The sequence below is a fragment of the Phodopus roborovskii genome, unplaced genomic scaffold, assembly GCF_943737965.1.
Source record: "Phodopus roborovskii unplaced genomic scaffold, PHOROB, whole genome shotgun sequence".
NCBI lineage: Eukaryota > Metazoa > Chordata > Mammalia > Rodentia > Cricetidae > Phodopus > Phodopus roborovskii.
The window spans coordinates 2078008-2103366 of record NW_026126588.1 but is presented as its reverse complement, the minus strand read 5'-3'; the positions used below and the strand labels follow the sequence as shown (position 1 = coordinate 2103366).

The 25359-nt window shown below is 43.9% G+C and overlaps 1 protein-coding gene across 2 annotated transcripts in view; it reads right to left on the bottom strand.

Moving 5' to 3' along the window:
• Ubr2 (ubiquitin protein ligase E3 component n-recognin 2) overlaps positions 1-25359 on the bottom strand; it is a 77861-nt gene that overhangs the window by 45100 nt on the left and 7402 nt on the right. Inside the window, exons 2-13 of one of the 2 annotated variants that reach the window (XM_051204537.1) lie at positions 24272-24531; positions 18173-18251; positions 16444-16557; positions 13973-14103; positions 12071-12209; positions 11308-11370; positions 9376-9496; positions 8210-8317; positions 7317-7405; positions 6236-6334; positions 1054-1217; positions 866-965 (exon numbers count right to left, since the gene is read on the bottom strand). In XM_051204537.1, coding sequence (XP_051060494.1) covers positions 866-965; positions 1054-1217; positions 6236-6334; positions 7317-7405; positions 8210-8317; positions 9376-9496; positions 11308-11370; positions 12071-12209; positions 13973-14103; positions 16444-16557; positions 18173-18251; positions 24272-24531 — 1467 coding nt within the window. Of the gene's footprint in view, positions 1-865; positions 966-1053; positions 1218-6066; positions 6166-6235; positions 6335-7316; positions 7406-8209; positions 8318-9375; positions 9497-11307; positions 11371-12070; positions 12210-13972; positions 14104-16443; positions 16558-18172; positions 18252-24271; positions 24532-25359 lie in introns of both variants that reach the window. The other variant, XM_051204538.1, reaches the window with a different exon arrangement.

Below are 25359 nucleotides of genomic sequence, written 5' to 3'. Positions count from 1 at the left end.
AGGAATTGTGGAACACCAAAAATAAAACAGGGGCCATGGAGATGGCTCAGTGGGCAGCAGAGCCTGATGTTAGCTGAGGACTAGAGTCACCCTGAGACCCACACTGTGGAGGGAGATTTGACTGCCATGAGCTGTCCGCTGACTGCCTCAAATGTGCTACAGCATCCATTCACCAGCAAGTACACACACACACACACACACACACACACACACACACACACACACACACACACATCCAGAGGCTGGGAGTTTTTTGGAGCTAGGCCTAGTGGTAGAATGCCTGCCTACCGTTTGGGTACAGGATGCTGAGTTTGTCATCCAGCACCTGAGAACAACTTAAGTGTATTTCCAAATAAGTACATTAAGAGAACAACCACAGAAAAGGACTTTCAAACTCTAAAAATGCACATATTAATGTACTCTGTACATTCATGGTGACCAGAAGAGGGCACTTGATCCCCTTGAACCTGAGCTTAGGTTAGAGCTATCAAGTGGATGGATGGTAGGAACTGAACCTGGGTCCTCTGGAAGAACAGTCAGTTCTTCTATCTGCTGAGCCGTCTCTCCCGTTCCAAACAAAACATCTTAAAAAAAAAATCTTATATTTGCTGTGTATGCTGGGGCCAGAACTCATGCCTCTGGCCACTGCAATAAGAGCTTTTCTTTCTTTCTTTTATAAGCACTTTTCTGTACTGAGCCACCTCACTGGTCCACTGAAACATCTTTTGCTAGGATCTCACTTAATCTATTCAAGGAGTCTCAATTATAGAAGAATTTCTTGATCTTTTGGAAATGCACCCAAAATGGGGGGTAGGGAAGCGTACAGAAATGTGTTCACACAGAAGTATGTTCAGTTCATACATACCTGCATGCACTTCAGTAATTCCAAAAAGGCATCAAAACCTTCTAAGAACTTGTGCCTCAGCTCATCTGACCACTCTGTCGGTTTGCTAATCAGCACATACCTACACAGACAGACAACAGTGGCAGTGAGCACACGAAACCTGGCATTTTCCAGGCTGTGACTCGTTTGGAAATGAAGGAAGCACTCACTTGAGATCTAAGATGAGGCTCTGAACTCTCCTGAACTTGAAGGCTTGGAGGGCAGTGTAGCGTTCAAACTGGAATCTGCCCTGGGCATCCCGTTGTTTCAAATGGTCCATGAAGGCCTTAATGATAACAGTCATCAGGTTCTCTTCCGTGATGAGCATTCGAGCCTAAAACAGAGTTTATCACAAAGTCTGGTCATCAAGTCCTGTGCCCCAGGGAACCAAGAGCCATTATCACAACTTCGGCACCCACACTTTAACTTTCTCAGCACAGGTATCTGTCCCAAGTGCACTACCAGATCCTTCCAAAGACTGAACTGTATTTTATGTGTATGAGCGTTTGTCCACACACACACACACACACACACACACACACACACACACACACACACACACATATGTGCAGCATGGGTGTGCAGTGTCCACCAAGGCCAAAAGATGGCGCAATGACATAACTTCTCCTTAACTGGGTCACGCGTGCACACACTCTACAGTAGGTATGGGTATTCATTGCAGAGTCCAGACGTTTATATCACTGCTTTTCTAAAGTTCAGTACGAAACTGTTCCTCCTCTTTGTTGTACCGGGTGACATTTATTTTTGCTTCACTGTCTCTGGGAAGTGGAAGGCCTCATAGCTCCTGAGGTCTGCCATCCAAACAAACAGTTAGACTTGTGCATTCTTCCAGAGCTGGTGCTTATACCTACCTACCTTCAAGTGTGTGTGCAATAGAAGACCCAGTATGCATTAAATATAAGTACGGCTATAAGAGAGCTTACTGCCAACTATCCTTCTGTTTTTAGTTTTTACTTGATATACAAATTTTTACATAGAGAGTATCTCGTAGCACTTCATACAATTTCTCTCATTCGTTCTAACCACCATCAGGCATACGTTCCTATGATATTTAGCCAGGTCTGGACTGCTGTCATCTGCATTGTTTTTAGGTCTGTGCTATTACAAAAGATGTCACAAATATGCACTATGGAAAATGGCAGAAATAACTTCCTGCAAGTAGAATCACCGAGAGGGAGTGCAGTCTAAGTTTTGACACTATCACCAACCTCCTGCCATAAAATAGCTCAGTCATCCCAATGCCCAGCCAGTATGTGAGCCTCCTCATAACTCTCTATTTCATTTCCATCTTCTGTAGTAAAGTGAGAGCGCAGGCGTCAAAGTAGATTTACTTTCCGGTGAGGGGAATGGAAGGTGTGAGAATGACCAAGAACTCCCCAGGGACGGTGACAAGTGCAGGCGGGTGACAGGAAGGGACTCTGTCCTGTTTGCTGTACTGATTGGGAGGGTAAGGAAAGCTCAGGCACCCCACTGGGCTAGGAACAGCCATGCAGCCCCAGCTTGGGACAGGGGAGGAAGGGCTGGAAACTTAGCGGGCACAACACTGGGAGTAGGCAATTTCACAGCCAAGGCACAGGCAGTTGAGGTTAACGTCAGAGATGGTTGGGCCTAAAAAACCGTAGGAGGTACATTGTCCAAGGTTACCCAGAAAGCTTTCAGTCCTTGCACTGGAACTTGTTGCTAGCCTTTCAAGACAACTGTCATCATTAAACAATGATTACACATCCATAGCAACTGTTACCACAGACCCCACCACTTGATGCATTGGCCTACGATCCGACTTGCTTTATAAAATAGTATCATTTTCTAACTCAGTTATTTTTTAAAATTCATATGAAAATTTGCACTGCCAGACCCAGTACATATTTTACAACATATTCACACTAGGCTAAAGACTCCTGTAAGACTGACCAAAAGAAATGTTTCAGGGACATGTTCTGGTCAAACTCAACACTACAGGATCTGATCAGGAGGATGCTGACTGGGGCAGTTAAGAAAATAGACTGGGGGGGCTGGAGAGATGGCTCAGAGGTTAAGAGCACCGGCTGTTCTTCCAGAGGACCCAGGCTCAGTTCCCAGTACCCACACGGCAGCTCCCAACTGTGTGACTCCAGTTCCGGTGGATCCAGCACCCTCTTACAGAAGGCAAAACACCAGTTCATACAAAATAAAAACAAATTATAAAAAAAAAAAAAATAAGCTAAGCTGGGCACTGGTGGCACACGCCTTTAATCCCAGAACTCAGGAGGCAGAGGCAGGCAGATCTGTGAGTTTGAGGTCAGCCTGGGCTACATGGTGAGTCCTGGGACAGTCAGGGTTACACAGTGAAACCAGACTCAAAAAAGACCATGACTCTGGTGCTCTTGAATGCCACCACTCTACCTGCTAGTTTCTGTGCATGTGCGTGTATACAGGAGGTCGAGGGAACCTCCCGTACCATTTCTCAAGCACCATCTACTTTATGAGTCAACTTCTCCCACTGGCCTGCAACCTCCTAAGCAGGCGAGGCTTGCAGGCCACTGAGCCCCAGGACCCTCCTGTCCCTACCTGCCCAGCTCGCTCCTGGCTTTTTTATGTGGGTTCTGGGAATCAAACTCAGGGCCTCGTGCTTACAAATCAAACACTTTACCAACTGAGCCATGTCCTCAGTGCTCTAATTACTGGCCCCTGATTTAAACCACTCTGACATGAAGGCTGAGTTAACGGGAAGGTAATTCTGGTGACAAAGGTCGCATCGCTATAGAACATGTTTATTCTTGCTAGTATCTAGCACATATTATTTTGAGCTAGGAATGTGTTAAAGAGTTACTAATGAAGCTTCTCAAAGAAACTTTCCCAGTAGGGTTAGCTTGGGCTACACAAGACTGTTTAAAAAAAAAAAGAGAGAGAGAGAGACTAAGAAAACTACAGATGTGAAAAGTATCAAATAGAAAATGCTAGACCATGCAAGTCAATGTAATTGGAAATGTGAATAATTAGCAAATTCTCAGTAGTCATGAAAGCCCCTCAGCCAGGTCTGTAGATGTGACTAACGCAGCCCTCCAAATCCCTACATCTCCTGGGACACCTCAGCTCAGCACAGTCTTCTCTAGCTTGCTGCTTCAACTTCTACTGTAAATTTTAATTCACCGATTAGTGTATGTGTATGTGCCTGTGCTCCACAATGCGCACAGGGAGGTTAGAGGACAATCTGCAGGGTCCATTCTCTTCTCCTTCTACCCTGTAAGCCTCAGGATCATACTCAGGTATAATAAGGCTTAGCAGCAAGTGGTTTTGCCAGCTGAGCATCTCATCTCACCCTCCCTCGCTGCACTGAGTTCTAGTTAAGTTCATGAGATTTATTTTACCGCCTTCCTTCAATTTCTTCCCCATCTAATAGACAGCGCGGTCTTTTAAAACCACAAATGTAGGGCTGGAGCTATAGCTCAATGGTAGAGTGAACTTACCTAGCTTGTGTGAGGCCCTGAGTTCCGCACAACATAGACATACCCACACATACTAACATACACACACTCATACACATATACTCACATACAGACATGCACACACATAAGTCAAAATACATCGGTGGAGGTGTCTCTCGTGCCATTAAGATGAACACACAGTGCTTTGATCTGGCCTATAGCAGTAGCATTCGTTAATGGCAGATTGCTAAAGGGGTTCTCTACTAGAGTACATTTTATTTTTTCTTTTTTTTGTGACAGGGTTTCTCTGTGTAAGAGTCCTAGCAGTCCTGGAACTCGCTTTGTAGACCAGAATGGCATTGAACTCACAGAGATCCTCCTGCCTCTGCCTCCCGGGTGCTGGAATTAAAGGCTTGCATTAGAACACATTACTTAACAAAAAGCAATGAACTCCCCTGTCCCCTAGAAAATGCAGTTGTTAGGAAAGTGAGTAAAAACTGTTCTTAAAGCTCCACAGCCTTGTTCCAAGCTCAGGGTCTCCAGGAACACTGAGCTCCTGTTCCCACTTGCGAAGCCCCTCCCATGCACAGTGCACACATCCCCTCTTCCAGTGTCCACATAAAGTACCTTCCCGAGCAAAGCCTCTGGACTCAGGCAAAGGCCTATGTCCTTATTCTCGCTCAGAAAGCAAATTTAATGCGTACGGCTGCTTATCTCCACATCTCTATGCACTGTGTTCCAGCCTGGTGCCTGAGGAGGCCAGAAGGCACCATCAGCCTGGAGTCAAAGGCAGTTTCCGGCCACCTTGTGGCTGCTGGGAACCGAACCCAGGCCTCTGGCAGAGCACTTCATTTATTCAAGCCCCATCTGTTTTGTTCACTATTTCACTTTAAAAAGCCTTGTCTAATAAATGCTAGTAAATTTGTTCAACCAAGTATGACCTTTACCCTACATCATAAAACATAATCAACGGAGGCTTCAGGGCTGTCCTGGCTGGTTTCATGTCAACTTGACACAAGCTGGAGTCATCTGAGAGGAGGGAGCCTCAATTAAGAAAATGCCTCTGTAAGACTGAGTTGTAGGTAAGCCAAGCCTGTGGGACATTTTCTTAATCAGTGGATGATGTGTGAGGGCCAGTCCATGGTGGGGGGTGCGATCCCTGGGCAGGTGGTCCAGGGTCCTATAAGAAAGTGAGCTGAGCAAGGCGGTAAGCAGCATCCCTGCATCAGCCCCTGCCTCCTGTCCTGACTTCCTCCACTGCTGGACTGCAATGCGGAAGTGTAAGCCAAATAAGCCCTTTCCTCCCTGGGTTGCTTTTAGTCAAGGTGCTCATCACAGCAGTAGGTCTTTCCCTAGGTCAGAGAGCACCTGGAGAACACTAATAAAAGACAAGAAGCAGTGTGACTCAGTTGCCTTAGCTACTCTTCCTTAAGTTGGGGAAGGTTGAGGAAGAAGATGCTTCAAGACCAAAGATGGTATATGGCATGTTACCTGATTCGAATGTCAGGAATATATTTGACAAACCAACCTGCTAAGTGTTACCTTATCAGTGTAAAACCACTAGGAAATCTAACTGTCCCTCATCATGACTTTGACATTCAAAGGTACGCTGTGTGTGCTTGGTGACATCTGAAAGCCAACTGCCTCCTGCACGAAGAGTCAGCCTATCCAGGAGCACACAGGTCTTACCTCTATGATTTTGAGGCTTTACTTCTGTTAATGGGAAGCAAGAGCGTTCTCTAGTCTTTCAGTACTTACAAGTGAAGGAACTGTGAATATCTGAACCGAGAGGTCTGCGACTGAAAACTCTCTGTCGTGGTCATCTGTCACATAATCACTCTGCAAACGCTCATAGTTCTATTAAGAAGGCAAAAAAAGGCAAGGAGTGCCAGCTATGAGTTACAAGGGAGAGGCAGACACTACTCACCAGAGTAGGTGCAGTGAAGAACTGGACAGACAGAGCAGTCACCGACACTGCTCGCTCGTGATCATCCTCCATAAAATCTCTCTGCAACTGCTGGTAATTCTAAACAACAAGGGGGAAGAGTCCTCTAATCCAGTGAGCAAACGGTTAAGGGTTATACTCAACAGTCACTGCTGGAGACGCAACAGGAAACTCTGCTAGGACAACGGAAACTCAATGATCACTACCAATCAGATGCTGTGTCAATACTGATTCGCTTCGGAAAGCTGTGCCAATCGCTTCTTCTGGAGCACAGAGGCAGTCCAGCAGCCCAATCAGAGTCTGTGTGTGTGTGTGTGTGTGTATGTGTGTGTGTCACAGCAACATCGTGCTGTCTGTGTGTGTGTGTGTGTGTGTGTGTGTGTGTGTCACAGCAACATCGTGCTGTCTGTCTCCAAACTAGCCCTTCCCTTTTCAGGACACACATCAGACTCACGTGACTCCTGCAAGGTTACCATCAATAGATTTGGGAATAGGACGCAAACATGGATGTTCTCTTTTGTGCTTCCCTGGTTAAGAGCTCCTACTTGGGAGCATACGGAAATTAAGTACTTAGTGCCATCATGTGCTTCTGAAAGCAAAACTTAAGCCACCTCTTGTTGGCCAACTGGAATTCATCATTCACTCCTTCCTCCCTCCCTCCCTCCCTCCCTCCGTCCTTCCTTTCTTCTGCTGCTTTTCAAGACAGAGTTTCTCTGTGTAGCCTCAGCTGTCCTAGAACTTGCTCTGTAGACCAGGCTGGGCTCATACTCACAGGGATCCTCCTACCTCTGCCTCCTGAGTGCTGGGATTAGAGGCCTGCGCCACCATGGCTGAGCAATCACTGCATATTCATGCATTATGGGGGTGGGGGTAGGGAGTCTAGTTTCTATGCCTTTATCGGCAAAAGGTAAAAATATTCTGAAGTTTCTTAGAATTCAAACGGGTGAGCTCACATCTGTCTCACTGTTACATACTAACATTTTTGGAGCCCACAATACGACAGCTGTTTCCTATATAACCTATTGGTTTATCATCAAAACTAAAGGAAATGAAACCTACTTACTTTTGCAAATCGAACAGCAAACAGCTTCTTATACTTCAGGTCCATGAGCAGGCTGCTCATAAACAACTGGTGATACACACTCCTCGCACCTACGGAAGGAGCAGAGTGTGAAGAAGCCAGGGTTCCATTCCACAGCCACAAGAACAAAACTCCATGCTTCCTTCAAACAAAACCTTTGTAACTGGTCCTTTTATTTATTATTATTATTTGTTTTGAGACAGGGGTTCTCTGTAGCTTTGGAGACTGTCCTGGAACTTGCTCTGTAGACCAGGCTGGCCTCAAACTGCCTGCTTCTGCCTCACAAGTGCTGGGATTAAAGGTGTGTGCCACCATTTTTAAAGGCTTTTATGTCTTTAATTATCCACATGTGTGTCTCTGTGTGTGCGTGTGTCCCGTGCCAGGAGTTAAGGGGAACATTTGCCACCTGATGTGTATGTTGGGAGCAGAACTTGGGTCCTCTGCTACAGTGTGTGCCCTCATAACTGCTGAGCCTTCTCTCCCATCCTGCAATGCTTTTAAAAATAAAATGTGTGCAAGATTAATCCCCCCTTTGCTATTTTGAAACAGGGCCTTGTTACACAGTGCAGGCCAGCCTGTAGCCTAGGTTGGTGTTGAACTCTCAACCCTCCTGTCTTAGTCTCCTGAGTGCTGGGAATACAGGCATGTGGTACCTTGTCTAATTCTAAATGTAATACTGTAATGAAATACAAGTTGTTTAATCTAGGTCATAGGACTCCCCTACAATTTTTTTTTCTTTCAAAAAGTAAAGTTACAGTGCTAAAATTTGTGTATATTTGCTAGGGATACTTTTTAAAAGCATGAATATTCAAAACAAAAACAACAAAACCACCCAACTTTGAAACCCCAACCCTTACAAGCAATAAGCAAGTCACCTTTCCATAATTTGGAATCATTAAGCATCAGTCTGTCTACCAGAGAGGAGTTTTCACCATCTGGTCCTTCTTGTAATCCAACCTGACACAAAATCCGACGGAGGCCATCTTTAAACAGAAGGAAGAGTGGTCATGAGACGGAAACCGCAAGCTTCAAAGATTCATGGGAGGTTAACGCTTCAGTATGGGCTCCAACAGAGTGCCCCACATCTGAGGACATTAACTATTTTATTTTTACAAAGAGGAGAAAAAATTAGAAATCATAAATCACAAGCAACTCTAATTGCAGGATATTGAAGCTAATGTGTGTCAGGAAGGCAATAGTTTTCTCTGCTCTAATGAATTTAAGCAGAGACAAAGAAACCCCAACTGGCTGATGAGATGTTGTTCTCTAGGCATTCACGCAGGTGTGATAAAGTTAGTCATAAACACTAGCAGAACAATTTGTGACCCTTACACTATCATATGTATCTATATGGGTTATTATTGCTATCTAATATATTTTCCATCAAACTAAAATCCACTACAGCTCTGCATGAGAGGCCTGGAACGCAGACTCCAGCTTCTTCTAAATGTCACACTTAAGACAGCTCTCCAAGCATACACACATATGGTGTATCTCGTCCATATTTTTTTTCCCCCTGAGACAGAGTTTCTCTGTGTAACAACCTGGTTGTCCTGAAACTTGCTTTGCAGACTAGGCTGGCCTCGAGCTCAGAGATCCTCCTGCCTTTACCTCCTGAGTGCTTGAGTAAAGGCATGGGCCACTACTACCTGGCCTTGTCTGTATATTAATCATCAATTCACAGTGTGTTCTTTCTAACAGCCTTTAATACAAATGTTAAGGGACCTTCCTTACAGTAACATTATAATGTCTTGCCTATATGACAGGTAGCATAAATCTATCCCTAATTTACCCTTTACTGCTGCAACCCAACTTGCATTTTGGCTTTGGACATGAGGTTCATAATTATGATACATTACAAATTGCCTTCTTTGTAAGCCAAGAAAAGGAAAACCAAAAACTAGCAAGCATGTCCCAATGCTTTTCAGATATGCTGGCAGCATTTTGCAGCTTTCTTTGTGAAGGGCTCCACAGGATCTATCATTGAAAACAGTTGCTTTTGTCACATCACCGAGACATAGCCTTGACATTGTAAACCTACCTGAATACCCAATAACACTTCCCAGCCAAGACAGGGCTTTCAAACCAAAATTCTGATGCGCAGCGACTGAAGAGTGCATTACTTGAACTTTGAGCGGCTTGGTTTGCCTGCTGGTGTTCCTCTTAAAGAAAACAGGGAGGAGAGAAGACTAACTTAAAACAGCTGTGTAAGAGGCCGAAGATGCTAGCAATCTTAATGTAATTACACTGTGCACACGACTTTCATGGGTCTATAATAAAGCACTATTTTTTTTTAAATGTACTGACTCAGGTTACTTTTGAGACAGAACCTAATGATTCAGTGATAACAGCAAGAGGTCCTATTTTGTGGGTCACCAGTGCCTTTGGTTATGTATTCGAAAACCCATAGTGCCTATTACAAATACCTTAAATTCTCGAATAAGCTTGCTCTCTGCCTTCAGTTTCTTCAAACAGTTCACTGAACAGATATGCATTATCAACTTAAAACCATGCTAAAATACACACCTGTAACACTCATGAGCTTAACTGGTTCTAAGAACACAGTTCAGTACTACTGTTCAGTGTTCGCACTATTGTAAAACCAATATTCAGAACACTTTTTTGTTTGTTTGTTTATTTCAGACATGTTGTTTCTGTATAGCCCTGGTTGTCCTGACACTCACTATGTGGACCAGGTTGATCTTGAACTCACAGAGATCCTCTTGCCTATGCCTCTTGTTGGTATTAAAGGAGGTACCATCAATCCCAGCTAGAGGATGCATTCTTTTACTTACTTTCAAGGTTTTACTTTAAAATTTCATGTGTATGGGTGTTCTGTCCACATGTATGTCTACACACCACATGTGCACAGTGCCTGTGGAGGACATAAGGGAGCATCAGATCCCCTGGGCTGGCATAATAGACGGTTGTGAGCTGCCATGTAGGTGCTGGGATCCTCTACAAGAGCAGCCACTGCTCTTAAGCCCTGAGCCACCTGTCTCTCCAGCCCCAAGAACTCTTCATTTTAAGCTGAAACCTTATACCTACTGAACATGTGCTTGTCCCTCCCGTAGCCATCACTCTACTCTTCCATCCCGCATACAAGTAGAATCACACAAATATTCATCCATTACTTGCTTATTTCACTTAACGTCAGTCAAGAGTTATACACAGTGTAGCATCTGCAAAATGGCCTCCATTTTTAAATGTGGAGTAACATTCTACTGTACATGTCAACAGGCACTGAGTTCTAGAAATTTCTATTTCATGTGCATACCCAGAAGCAAAACTCCTGGCTCACATGGTATTCTAATTTTAATTTCTAGGGGAACTGCCATGCATCTTCCCATAGTGGTTCCTGTTCTTTACATTCCCATCAGCATCCCACAAGGGTTTCAATTACTCTATGGCTCTGATAACTCTATTTTTCTGGATAGAAGTCATCCTGCAGGAGTGAGATACCTTAATTTCCCCAGGTAGGGTGTATTCCATGTCTCCATGTTCTTACTGGCTGCTTCTCTTTGCTAGAGAAATGTCTACTGGAGTCTAGCAACACTTCCTAAACATATAACTTTACTTCCTTTAATTTCTTGTTTGAGTCCTCTCTAGACCCTACATCCATAGCCTACTTTTGACATGTATAGATTTGCATATTTTCTCTGTACAAACACGTCATTATTCATCTGTGTCAGAGAAGGTTTTTCTAAATCTGCCTCTTGTCTTTTGACTTTAGGTATGGAATATTTTGTTAGGTAAAAATTTGATGTGGCCAAAAATGTGTATAATTCTTTTCCCATCAGCAATCTTACATAGCTTTGAGAGACCTAGAATAATCCAACGTCAAGAATCACAATCTTTGAACACACTTAGGTGACTTTAGGTTTAGAAGCTACAAATGTCTTAATAAATAGTGATACAGAGTTAGTCTTAAGCTGATAAAAAAAAATAATAGACATGTTTTTAAATCACTTACCACAATGACTGATTTCGCTTGATCACAGTACTGGAAATCTCCATATCGAACAGACCTACGCCCCTGAAAAGACATTTAAAACTAACTATAAAAGCATTGTATTCAGCATGAGTAGTCTGTAAACAAGTAACTATGCTTGAACATACAATCTGAGTTAGTCTTTAATATTTATAACATCTGAACTAGTCACCAGTGAAAAACTAAAATTTTGCCAGGCAGTAGTAATGCACACCATTAATCCCAGCACTTGGGAGGCAGAGGCAGGAGTTCAAGGCCAGCCTGGTCTACAGAGTTCCAGGAAAGTCAGACCTGCTATACAAAAACACCCTGTTTCAAAAAATAAAAAATAAAAATAAAAACAAAGAATAAAAAAAACCTAAAATGTCTCTTTAATGCTACCCTGACTATTCTAGTACACTTCTATGCTTTCCACTCTCTAGTATTTTTAATGAGTAGGCAGAATTAGGACAACTGTACATTTCCTTTTAATGTTTTACCTGGTAATAGCTTAGTTTTAAATATATTTGGAGCAATATTCAAATGAAATTAAAAAAATAGCCTAGACACATACACTCTTAACTACTTTTTCTATGCTAGCTTCTCTGTAATAAAAGCCCAATTTCTTTAACCGCAGATCTTAGGAAATACAGATTCCTATAAGTCTGAGGTCAGTCTGGTCAACACAGCAAGTTCCAGCCAGCCGGAACTATGAAGTGAGACCGCATCTCAAAAAGAGTCAAATTTCTCATGATGAATTACTTACATCTCGATCAACTGTAGTTGCAAAGCCAATGGCTTCCTTCTGCGTACAGTTAACAGCTTTTTGGAGAGTGTAAATGACTTGCTCATAGGTGTGAACCTCATCATTAAACAGCATGCAGTAGTAGGTGTCACTCTTCTCTCTGGGGAGAAGACATGGACATTAATTAATGCAGTGTGAAGAGTGGGCGTGGCCATCAAGGCAGGCTTGCGTGGGCAAGAGCAGCAGCAGAGGAACTAAGGCAAACAAGCTCACGTGCTGGCCATAGGGCTCTGGGTGGTGCAGGTTTGTAGCCAGATGGTAACCGAAATGGCAAATTTTACCAGAGAAGCCCATCAGATTCCCTGTGCTGGTGGCCCTGGCCAGTTAAATGAAAATAAAGTAAAACCAAAAACCAACCAAACAAAAAAACACAAGACAAAACAAAAACCGGGCTATGGTGGCACATGCCTTTAAGTCCAGCAATCAGGAGGCAGAGGCAGGCAGATCTCTTTGAGTTGAAGCCTAGCCTGGTCTACAGAGAAAGTTCCAGGACAGCCAGAACTACACAGAGAAACCCTGTCTCAAAAAATCCCAAAACAAACAAACAAACAGAAAAGAAGGAAAAGAAAGAAAGAATGGAGGGAGGGAGGGCGGGAGGTAAGGTACAACCCCAATTATCTGGAACACACTGAAAAAGCAAAGAAGTCACCTTTGGTGACTGATTAGGAGTCTGGTGACCTAATCTCCAATCTCCAGCCCACAGTCACCTTCAGGGGAACAAAGGTCCAACAAGCAGGGAGTGATTTTTCAGAAAAGGGGAGGCTGTGTGAAATGAGCGTGTAAGCAGGGACTAGCAGCCAGTCCCTTTAACACAGCTGTGGCTGACTCCAGCTGTCTGCTCACCAGTCTGTGACCTCAATAGTCTAAATAAAAAGGGCAGCTGGACAGTAAAATGCACACTGTTGAATACATTTTTTTTAAAGTTCACATTTTTCTTTTCTTTTTTTTAAGATTTATTTACCTATGTATACATTGTTCTGTCTGCAGGTACCCCAAATGCCAGAAGAGGGCACCAGGTCTCATTATGGATGGTTATAAGCCACCATGTGGTTGCTGGAAATTGAACTCAGCACCTCTGGAAGACCAGCCAGTGCTCTTAACCTCTGAGCCATCTCTCCAGCCCCATGTGTTGAATACATTTTATAATTAGAAACAAAATAGCTAAAATTGCATTTGAGCATTGTATAAAACCCCCAAATCTACTCATCCCCTAACATCTTTCCAGTTTTATTAGATCATCAAAAAGGAGAAAGTTGGCGGGCATGGTGGAGCACACCTTTAGCCCCAGCACTTAGGAGAAGAGGCAGGCAGATCTCTGTGAGTTTGAGGGTATTCTGGGTATACAGTGAGTTTCAGGTTAGTCAGAGAAAGAGAGCAAAGGACAGAGATGTCAGGGATCATGTGGGGTTTTTTAGTGATAGAACTCAAGTTGTCAGGCTTGCTGGCAAGGACCTCACTTGCTGAGCCATCTTGCTAAGCTTACATGATCTAACACTGCTACAAACCAATCATCCTAGGAAACTCTTTATACAAGCTGCAAGGCTATAATATCAAAGTCATGCTTATGCTAAAATCCAATCTTTTCATTTTAAAAACGGCTTGGACAGCACAGTCGCTAAGCAGGTAAGGGCACTTGCTGCTCTCTCTGACAGCTTGAGTTCAGTCTCCAGGGCCCGCTTGGTAGCTAGAACAACTCCTGTAGGTTCTCCTCTGACCTTCATGGTGTTCAGTCCCTCCTCCCCACACACAAGTAAATGGATGAATAGATGTAACAGTGATTTAAAAGACTATGTTCTCTCCTAGCTGTGTGAATGCTGTTAAAATTTAGCAGTTCCACACACACAAGGAATGGGCGATACTTACTCCATCTCTAAGTCTGCAGGCAACTCGCTTTCTTTTTCCCAGGTCAGTATATCTACTGCGTATCGAAACATAATAGCAAAAATGTTGTACGTTCTTGCTATCACATCTTCTGATAGGTGTACAAGCGGATCCTGAGGGAGAACAGAAAACACAACTCCCTCAGTACACACTAATTAGCTTCTTTTGCCTTCTAACTCTAATTCTCAAAACACAAGAAGGGTGACAGGTTTCGTTTCATAACGGATTTAAACTTGTATATGTTACAAAATACAAAATTAACTTCCTAAAATGTTTTCTTCCAATGATCTCAATTTTAAATTAGCTGAGTCAAAATATGCAGACACTCAAATGCCTAATGAATATAACTAAACATTTTGGAATGGCACACTGGAATCTATAACTTCTGACACCACACCATCTTCCCAGCCTTGCACGGGAGGCTCCAACTTGCAGAACTGAGTGAAGGTGTTGCTGTCAAGCTTAACCAGCTGAATCTGATCCCTGTGTCTACCCGGTGGATGGGGAGAACCAGCTCCTGCAAGGTGCTCTGACTGTTACATGAATTTTTGGTATGCATGTATGTACTTAATCTAAATAAATTCAAAAATCAGAAAACAAAGAAACACCCCACAAAACAAAACAAGGAAAGACAATCAGCCACCCACGTCCCATGGGAGAAAACATGCCATTGCCCATTTGGGACCTGAGAGAAGTCTCTTAAATTAACACAGGAGGTGTCGCACAGTGTGCCCTGTGTTTCTCAACTGAGAGAGGGACCTGGCACCCACTACCTCCCTGTTCACTCCTCCTGTCAAGGGGCCATGTGGCATTTTGATGGGGCTTTGCTTAATTGTCACAGTGATGGAAGGGGCTACTACTACTTAGTGAAGGGGAAGCAGGCGTAACATAACATAACCGAAGGTCTTTATGCCTGCTCAACAACTTTTTCCCATAATCAGACAGTACTTGCAATATTGTTTGTTTTTGCCTGCAAGTGTTTTTTGCCTACATGTAGCACATGCTTGCCCAGGCTCTCCAGGGGCCAGAAGAGGCTGTCAGATTCCCTGGAACAGGAGTTACAAATTGTTGTGAGGCATTATGTGAATCGAACCTGCATCCTCCAGAAGAGCAGCGAGTGCTTTTAACTGCTGAGCTATTTCTGTAACCCTGCACTGACTGGTAGTTGAGGGAGTCTGGCACTGTCTAGGAGACACAGGTCTGGGTCTGTCTATGTTATTACAGAGTGTTAACTGAGGAGGAGGACCCACCCTCCGTCAGCAGCACCTTCTGATGAGGAGCCAGCTGGAAAGAGGTCCAGGCCAATGCCCGTCTGCCTTCACTTTTGAGCCATTGCAGCTAAGGCTGCTGCCATCCAACTCCAGCCTCTGCAAAAATTGGCTTCCCAAAGTGACCTGGGCATTAGTGCCAACTAGGAATGCGGGGGCATCCAGCTCTGTGGACTGCTCTGTCTCTCCAGTATGCAGATGGCCACTGCTGCAAGAGCCAGCTCCTACTGTACATTCTAATAAATCCCCTTTGTAAAGTATCTGTGTTTGCTGATTCTGTTCAGTAGAGAACCCTGCCTAAGGCAGGCTGTGCTGTGGGGATCTGCTCTACAACTCTGCTGCTACAGTGGGGAAGAGATTACACACAGGGCATTAAAACCGAAGCCTGGTGGCCTGGAGAGATGGCTCAGCATTAGAGCATTGGCTGCTTTTCCAGAGGACTCAGGTTTGATTCCCAGCATCTGCATGGCAGCTCACAACTGTCTGTGACTTTAGTTCTGCAGGGAATGGATAATCTCTTCTGGCTTCTGTGGACACTGTACCCATATAGTACAAAGACATACAAGCAAGCAAACTTAAAAACATATATCTTTACACCAATGAGGTGACTATGTTTTAAGAAATATTTGTGGATAACAAAATTTAGATTTCACATCACTTTCACAGAGCAAAACACTATTCTATTGTTTTTATCCAAACTATTTTACTTTTTTCTTTGTGTGAATGTGTGTGTGGTATATTTATGTATGTGTATAGGTATGATTGTGTACATACGTACATGTGTATAGAGCCCAGAAAGTCTTTTTCTATCAATTTTTCCTTGGTATTGAGGCAGGGTCTCTTGCTGAAGCTGAAGCTAGACAATCCCTGCTCGTCTAGCTAGCCAGTTAGCCACAAACATGAGGGACTGAGTTGTCCTCAGTGTCCATATGAAGAGTTAGGCCTGGTACAGCACGCTTTAGGCAGGGTTCTCTTTGGGAACAGAATCCCTTACTGGAGAGGGAGGGGGAGACAGGAGGATTCCTTGGAGCTCACTGAGACCCTGTTTCGAAAAGTAAGGTGCAAACAACAGAGGAAGCCAGCCAACATTAATCCGTGGCGCATGCGTGCACACACGCATGCACGCACGCTCGCACGCACACGAGCACACAATATACACGTAAAGACAACTCTGGGTGTTTTTACCTCCTCTTCCACAACTTCCGAGCTGTTGAGTTCATGTCTCTGACAGTAAGGGCCCTCTTTCCATGCTTCGGTGTCACCACAGTCACAGAAGCCTCCACCTCCTGAAGTTGTCATCTTGAAAAAAGAAGACAGCACCTGGTAAATATTCACTGGGCTGTCAGAAAGTAAGGAAGAATGTCCAGTGCTGAGGACAGAAACTGCTTCAGTGTCCCGTGCTTTGAAGGGGAAAAAATATCAAACAAAGGGGCTGTCAATGTTTTCTAGCAGGCCAGCCTGTAAGCTCTTGGCTGATTTCTAAAGCAAATGAGCTATTCTGTTATAGGGGGAGTTCAGGTATTTCAGTGCTGTGTCTTCTGAATTAGGAAGACAGCGGACTGCAGGGCTCCATGGGGATTCGTCAGGAGCTCTGCCTCTATGCTAATGACGCTGTAACACAATGGGTTCAAGGAAACTGGTTCTTTAACAACTCCTAAAATTCTGTTCTTTTAAAGGGTTGGTAAAAAAGTGCTCACTGAAACTCTGTTATCACCTGGAGAATGAGGCACACTTCCTTAAGCTACAGCAACTAGTTATTAAGTCTGGCAAGGCAGAACCTACAGGCTAATAACTGGTACATCGGAATTCTTTTAAAAGAAGTGCCACAAAAAAGAGTCAGGAATGGGTTGATTCAGATGCACCATATTTTAGAAGAAATATGACTCTATTCTGCCCAAAGTAAGCATTTGTATGCCCTGTATCACAGCATAATTAATGTCACATTCCACATATTCCCGGGAGATGCACATGTAAGCCAACAAACATGGGTAAGTTGTCACTTGGGAAAGAACTTGGTGTACACATAACTCTTGTTACCAAACACCAGAGACACAGCAGCTGAAGAGTACCTGGGAGTCTCCAGCTGGTTTATAAAGACAAGTGCTATTCTATATGTCCTTTCTGTTCATTATTACCAAGACCTGGGCAGAGGGAAGAAAAACAAACCGTGGAAAAGCCTGATGCAGCTGTGTCCCAGAATGAAGAACAGTCTGCTCCAGTGACAGTACATGGTTCCTCTTTACAACTGTCCTTCACCTGTGACTCTTGCCACCTCCCATTCCCAGCAGAGAACAAGGGCAGGTTTGGGGACAGCCCCAAACAGAACTATCAAGAGCCTTAGGGGCTGGGGGTGGGCCCTGAATGACACAGTAGTATAGGCCCCTTTAATAAGCATTTAATACCAGACCAAACTAGTTGACAGCTATCACAGAAGACCTGATTTCCATGTTATCTTTCTTAGATCTGAGTTCCAAGAAGTCTAGGTTCTTAACTCCTTTCTACACTGAATACCTGCACATTTCCCCCTAGGATAAAACCCAGGGCTTTGCTTATGCTTGGAAACTGCTATACTAACAAGCCACATTTCCTAAAAACAAAAACAAAATCCCACAACTTGAAAACCATTCTCTACCCTTTACTGGTTTTTTTTTTTTTCTTTTTTTTAAATGTATTTTTTAGGTATGAGTGCTCTGTCTGCATGTATGCCTGCACGCTACAAGAGGGCATCACATCAGATCCACTATAGATGGTTGTGAGACACCACCATGTGGTTGCTGGGAATTGAACTCAGGACCTCTGAAAGAGCAGCCTGTGCTCTTAATCCTTGAGCCATCTCTCCAGCACTCCCGTTTAAATTTTTAATGAGACAATGAAATTCAATACTGTGTGTGGTTGCTATTTGGACATTACTGACCCTGTATCGATGGTCTCTGTGGATACTTCCCAAAAAGCACTCCATGCATAAAACGCAGGTGGGGTCAACTGCACAGTCTCTGTCAAGTTAAAGAAAAAGAGAATGAATGAGTATCAAAAATTAATACTTCCCCACAATATCAGAACCCTTCTATAAGTCTGCAGATCTTTGCTCAGTGAAGTCAGCTCAGGCCATGCTTGACCAGAATGGCCCCACAGGTTTGGGAAGATGCTAACAGTTGCAGCTTACAACCTTCTGCTGAAGCGGCATCGAAAATGAAGGTTGGGCTGGAGTGCTGAGCTCTTCCTTGTAAGATGGTACCACTTTTTTGTTTATTTTGAGGTAGGGTCTCACTATGTAGCTCAGGCTGTCCTGGAACTCACTCTGTAGACCAGGCTGTCCTTGAACTCACAGAGATCTGCCTGCCTCTGCCTCCTGAGTGCTGGGATTAAAGGTGAAGTTTTCTTTGACTCCTTGGAATTCTTAGGTTAACATCTATTTCCTCTGGATCTTCCTGCTCAGATGTATCTCTAAGTCTCATCTCTAGTGGGTAAAGGCCATTGTGTTTAGTGTCTATAACAAATTTAAGACAGTTCTGACAGTTTGCTGATTTGGTTATGTATAGTAAAATTTTAAAAAAATCCCAAAGAATGGAGTGACAAATGTTCCTAAGAGACATAGACATCTTGTTTATTTGAAGTTGCCTTTTTGTTGTTTTTTTCCAAGACAGGATTTCTGTGTAGACCTGACTGTCCTCAAACTCATAGAGATCTGCCTGCCTCTGCCTCCTGAGTGCTGGGATTAAGCACATGCATTGCCATGCCAGTGAGACTCTCTTGTATATTACAGCAAGAACTGCCCTATGACCAACTGGGTTCAAGAGTAAATGTCTGAAGCTGCAAAACCCAGAGTGGACGAATTTTCTATACTTAAATCTGAAGAACATTCTCAAAAGGTTGGCATATAAATATCACTGAACAAGAACTGGAAATATATAACTAGAAGCAATAGTAAAGGAACTTAGTAAGAGCAGTAAAATGTCACCTTTCAGCTGTCCTCTGTGTTTTGAACAGTAGCACAGGTAACTACTCATAGTAATTGTTGTTATGTTTAAGGCACTAGATAAATATTTCACATCTGCAACTGGTAAACAGCAGCTCACAGATCAGTCCACCTTAGTATAACAGAGATGTGGACTCAAGCCAAGCCCACAGTTCTGAGTTACCAACAGTTGCCTCTACAGCCAAATATGCTGTCTACATACTAAACTTTGTATACTTTGTGGTAACAGAGAGTAGTACCACAATACAACTTGATTTTCTACTAAGAGTCAAATTGCATGGAGGTTAGCTGCTGATGCAACTTCGGAGCTGTATTACAGCATGCCTCCCTGCAGGGACTGCTGCACCACCAAACCACTGCACCACCCCAAAGAGGCTGGGTCCAACTGAGATGACTACTATCCGCTTCATTATAATGACAGCTCCGTATCTTCAGCCTTGCAAAACTAGCTGTTCCCATCAAGGACCTGAAAACCCCATGTAAGGGCAGAAAGAGTGTGAGCCCTACGGGGAAAATCCTGACCCATTCTTAAAATAATTTGCCTGAACTTGTGAATAACCCTCTCTTTCATTTACTCTGCCCACAAGACAAGCTGCCACACAATTCTCTCTAGAAGGCTGCGTGCCCTACTTGTGCTCTCTAAGAAATGCATCAGAATTCCTTTGGCCTCGGATGTCTGCCTCTAGGAGGTGACAAAGAACCTAGGACACTGGACAGAGGTCTTGTTTTGCTCCTATCTCAGGAACTCCCCAGTCTTTACTAGGGACAACAGTTCCCAATAGCAGTTGTCAGACTTCTAAGTTTCAGTGCCCACAAGAAAAGGTCCAGCAAAAAAACAAAAACAACAACAACAAAAAAAAAAAAAAAAAAAAAAAAAATAAAACCAAGAATACTCAAAAACAAAACTTTTATTACCATCAACTCATGTAATATTGTGGATTCATGTTTGTGTGTGTGCATGTGCGTGTGCGCGTGTGTATCTACCACAATGCATATATGGGGGTCAGAGGCTTGCAGCTGTCAGCTCCCCCCCCCATGTGGAGTTTGGGATTTAACTCAGGGTATCGGGCTTGGTGACAAACACCCCCAACTGCTCAGCCATCTTGCCAGCAGATCATATGTTTTCAAATATTTTCAGCATTTAAAATGTTATGTATGTGTATCTGTACATAGGTATGTGCAGTGAGTTAGACCAGCTAGAACTGGGTTACCTGTAGCTTCAAGCTGACCAGTGTGGATGCTGGGTCCTCTGTAAGAACCGTATGTGTTCTTAACTGCAGAGCCAATCTCCAGCAACCATCATATATTAACAACAAAGTACATGTCTAAGCATTTAAATTTGGCCATATGAAAAAAAGCCAGCGCATTTTTCCCACATCTTATTATATGCGAGTGAAAAACTAGCATACTGGTATGTGAGAATAAAAGAAAGGGCCTGGTGTGACATGACACAGATCCTTTGGCTTTGTCCCTGTTCTGGCCCGTGCTTCCTAGTGGCTGGAGTAACCCTGAGGTGCTATAAGCCTCAAAGCAAGCTCCTTGTGACCCTCTCCTGCCTGCCTCTCACCTTCTCCCTCCTCTAAGCCAGATGCCCGGAACTGCAAACACACTCTAGTCACTGCAGGCTTTCCGCCCTGCAGAGAGTCATAAAGAAACTCAGAGAGCAGCGCCTAAGTGGATCCTAATGGAGACTCCGGAAGTAGTCCTGCCCCATATCACCTAAAGGAACACTCAAGGCCGAGGAATCCACGCAGACAAGCCTCAGGGATTTTCCCATTGAGTCTAGTATGAGCATTAGGTCTTATGCTTTTTGTCCAATCACATTTCCACATGACTGAGCTTCACCCATGCTCCATAAATACCAGAAAGGATACATCATGGAGAGCCTCCAGAATGTTGAACACCTTGGGGGAGGCACGCCCAGAGGGCACAGAAGGTTCTCTCCGATTTTGCCCTGCATATCCCTTCAACTGTATCCTTTGCTTTACAATAGCTCAAGAACTACAATTCCCTGTGGCACATTAATCAAACCCAAGGAGAGAGCCACAGGAATCCGAGTTACAAATAAACCCATCCTGAATATAGGTGCTTCAGGGCTGTGAGCCATCTAAAATAGGGTGGGAGGGGTCAGCCCTATAGGACTGAGACCTCAACCTGTGAGACCCACCACTATCTTCCTAACTGATTGCTTGCCTGCTAGAGTTCAGGGGCGTTGGAGCTCTGGTCAAGGCAGATGTCTTGGAGAGGCAAAAGGAAGGCTAGGTTGTGGCCTAAGTTCTACAAAGAGCAGTGTGAGAATCACTCTGCACACACCCCAACAAGAGAATAATGTCCCTAAACAGGGTAAGAAGAGTGGTCACACACAACTGGGCAAAAAGGCCATACAAAGCCAAGGAATGGCTGGCTGCACACAGAGACACGATGGGCCTCAAGTTCCTCCTGCTAGAGCACACAACCCCAGAAACAACGCTGAGGGGTTGGGCTAGGCCCGGGGAAATCACTGCAGACCCCAGATATTTCAGTGCTGGGGCAGGGATAGAATCAACAAGAGAGGGTCTAGAAGGACTGACCCCTCAAAGCAATGAGCACCCTTGTTCTCCAGCCACCATCCTATTGCTAAACACCATTCTCTACTGAGAAAACCGGTTTCGTGGGAAAATGGTTCATTTCAAGGCAGACTTGGAGACATTTAAGATGTCACTGTGTTATCTTTGCCCTCCCCCAGGCAGGGTTTCTTTGTGTAGCCTTAGTTGGCTTCGAATTCACAGAGATCCACTTGCCTCTGCCTCCTGAGTGCTGGGATTAAAGGCCTGTGCCACCAATGTCCAGAAACCGTGTACCAGAAAGTAAGTGCTGTGAGAATACCAGCAGCATAAAAAAGCAGGTGACATCAAAGCTCCTACGTACGAGGCTAGGACACAGTGTGCAAGTGACAGAAACGGTACCACATCGATGGGCATGGATCGATGCATCTCAAGTTCAAGTCCTAGCACTGCAAAATATTAAATAACAAAAGAACTCAAAGTTTGATAGAGAAAAGGATAGCTAATAGTGGCAAAGTGCCTTCACAAAACTCGTATTACATGGGGGATGGGACTCTATAGTGGGCACAGCTTGCAGACAGCACTGTAACCCTGTGATCACTGGACCACAGGCCACACAACAGGCTTGGGTCCTCATCTCTGTGCCACTCTGACCAAAGGTGCGAGATCCATTTGTCTGGTAAGACAAACGCAATTTGAAGGACATTTTCAAAAATAACTAGTTTATAATCTTCAAAAGGGTCAAGATCATGAAAAAAAAAAATCAAGTAAAGACTGAAGGTAACATTCAGACTGCAGACTGAAAGGCATACAAATGTGTGATTGGAATTGTATCTGTTGGGCACAAAGGACACTGCTGGAGCCATTGGAATGCAGCTTCCTTACTTGTAAATCACAAGGCTGAATCACATCCATTCTCCATGCATCAGCAGCACACCCAGAGACATCTTTATAATACCAAAGAACTAATCTAACAGTGCTTTGTGGGGATATTTTGTTTGTGCCCTAACAAATAAAGCTTGCTGGGATCAGAGTGCAGAGCTAGCCACACTAGTTAACCATAGAGGCCAGGCAGTGGTGGCATACACCTGTAATCCCAGCACTAGGGAGGAGGAAACAGGAAGTGATGTGGCTGGGTGGAGAGAGGGCTATGAGGTTGGTGCAGACAGGAGCTGGTCCCTTTCAGGTTGAGGGGTTGATAGGTAAGAAGTGGCTGTGGCTTGCTCCTTTGTCTCTGATCTTTCAGCATTTACCACTATGTCTGAGTTTTTATTATTAAGACCAGTTAAAACTCATGCTGCAGCTTGCTTCATTGTACAGTACAATTGATATTCTGGCCACGCTAATAAAGAAAAACTAACAATGGAAACCCAGACACCTTAATTAGCTTAATTTAAATTTCATAACAAAATGTTTTATAAAAAGCAGACATTTCTAAGAACAGTATGTTCCCCCAATGGAATAATCCCTAGCTGAATAAACTGAATGAAAAGACATTATGCTTTGTCAAACAGAAAACTGAATTCTGTGTACATATTTCTTTTGAGACAGGGTCTCTCTATGTCATCCTGGCTGTCCTCTGTAGACAGAACTCACTCTGTAGACCAGGCTGGCCTCGAATTCACAGAGATCTGCCTGGCTCTGCCTCCTGAGTGCTGAGATTAGAGGTGCGTGCCACCACACCTGACTTACATATTTCTTTTCATTACATTAATTTATTTTGTGTGTATGGGCTTCTAGGATCAAACTCTGGTCATGAGAGGCTTAGCAGCAGATGTCATTAACCACTAACCAGCCCATATGTGTGCATACTTAAGGTTAAGATAGTCTGTACATATATGTACATACATGCATGCATGATGCCTATTATGCAGAGAATTTCTGGAAGGACAGAAGTGTTAACCTGTGATAATGAGCATGGGAAGTCAGAAGGGATCAGGGCAGGTTCTTTCTTCTTTCACAGACTCAATTTCACCAATTCTTTAAGGTCATCTTGAATTAGTAAGCCCATATAGGCAAACATATCCTACTTTCTACCATTACCAATTAAAAAGAAACTCCTTGGAGAGATGACTGATTCTCCATATAGGTCACAGCAAATACAGAGAGCTGTGGGCATCTCATCATGCCAGAAAGGGAAGCAGCACCCAAAGCTAATGAAGGCAGAGAAGAGGAACAAAGGAGCCAGTGTGATGGGGTTCCTCAGCCAACTCCGCAACAATGCGCGCATCAAAAAGAATCATTGTAAGCAAGACACCATCAGGAAGGGTAAGGAAGCACTGTGGCCAGGATAGGGATGGAAGCCACTCAGGGGCTTTTCCTACGCTGGTGACAGGCTGCTTCTTGATCTGGAAAATCATTTCATGAATGATTATCTGCCCCCAAATCACTTTATTAAACTGTATATATTGGGGGTGTGGACTTTGAAATGTATAATCGCATAATTTGGAAATAAAAATCTGAAGGTTTCAGAAGAGCACTGTTGGATTTTTACCTGCAAGAATATGTGGGCTCCCCTACTTTAAACACTCGGCCACAGAGATGAGAAGGCTTGTTCGCCTGTTCGAGCTTCGGGAATCCCAGGGCAGGGTCTTCACCACAGATGTACCACTCCATGGGTCCCAACAGGATGTGTTGTGCGAGTGTGTCTTCCTTCTGTGGGAAAGGGTTGGGACCCCGGCAGTAGATTCTGGGTACACAGTGGGCTAAGTGCTGGTATACTTCTCTGGGGAGGTCAGTTGCTTGCAGCCATTTCTTTAGAAAAAGAGAACAACAACGTTTTAAATAAGGCCAACTGACTGCTAATTTGAGCAATTATACCCAACTTCCTTTTTGGTAAAACTATAATAACAATCATATTTTGTTTATACTGTTATACATTAACATTTTAATTTGGGCCAACAAGATGAGGAAAAGCACTTACCTGATGACTTGATTAGTAGGAGAAAACAGCCTCCACAGATTGTCACTTTAGCCTTGATGTGTGTGCCCCAGCCATCTCCCCCCCCCTTTCTCTCTGTCTCTCTCTCTTCTTACTCAGATCCCAGTTACTGGATTCATTTTGCTTCTAATGTTATTCCAATTTTGACAGAGATTTTCATGTCATGGATGAATGGATAGATGGTGTGTGTGTGTGTGTGTGTGTGTGTGTGTGTGTGTGTGTGTGTAGTCTCCCATGAATGTCATCCACAAGAGCCTGGCCTATTGACCTAGCTTCTTTCTCTGAACGCTTCCCTCTATAAATCCCCACTAAATCCCAAACCAAATCACCTTCCACTTCTGTGCCTCAACTTTTTTTCTTTTCTCTTTTTTGGTTTTTTGTGTAACATCCCTAACTGTAGACCAGGCTAGCCTCAAACTCAGAGATCCACCTGCTTCTACCTCCCAAGAGCTGGGATTAAAGATGTGTGCCACCACTGCTCAGCTCTTTTGCCCTCAACTTTTGCTCCCAACTACTTATACATCTGGGTATCTCACAAGTGCCAACCCAAAATGCCCAAAACGAACTCAATCCTCCCACTGCCATCAAAATCTGTTACTGTTTCTCTAGTTTAGCATTCACCTAAGCACACAAGCCTGAGA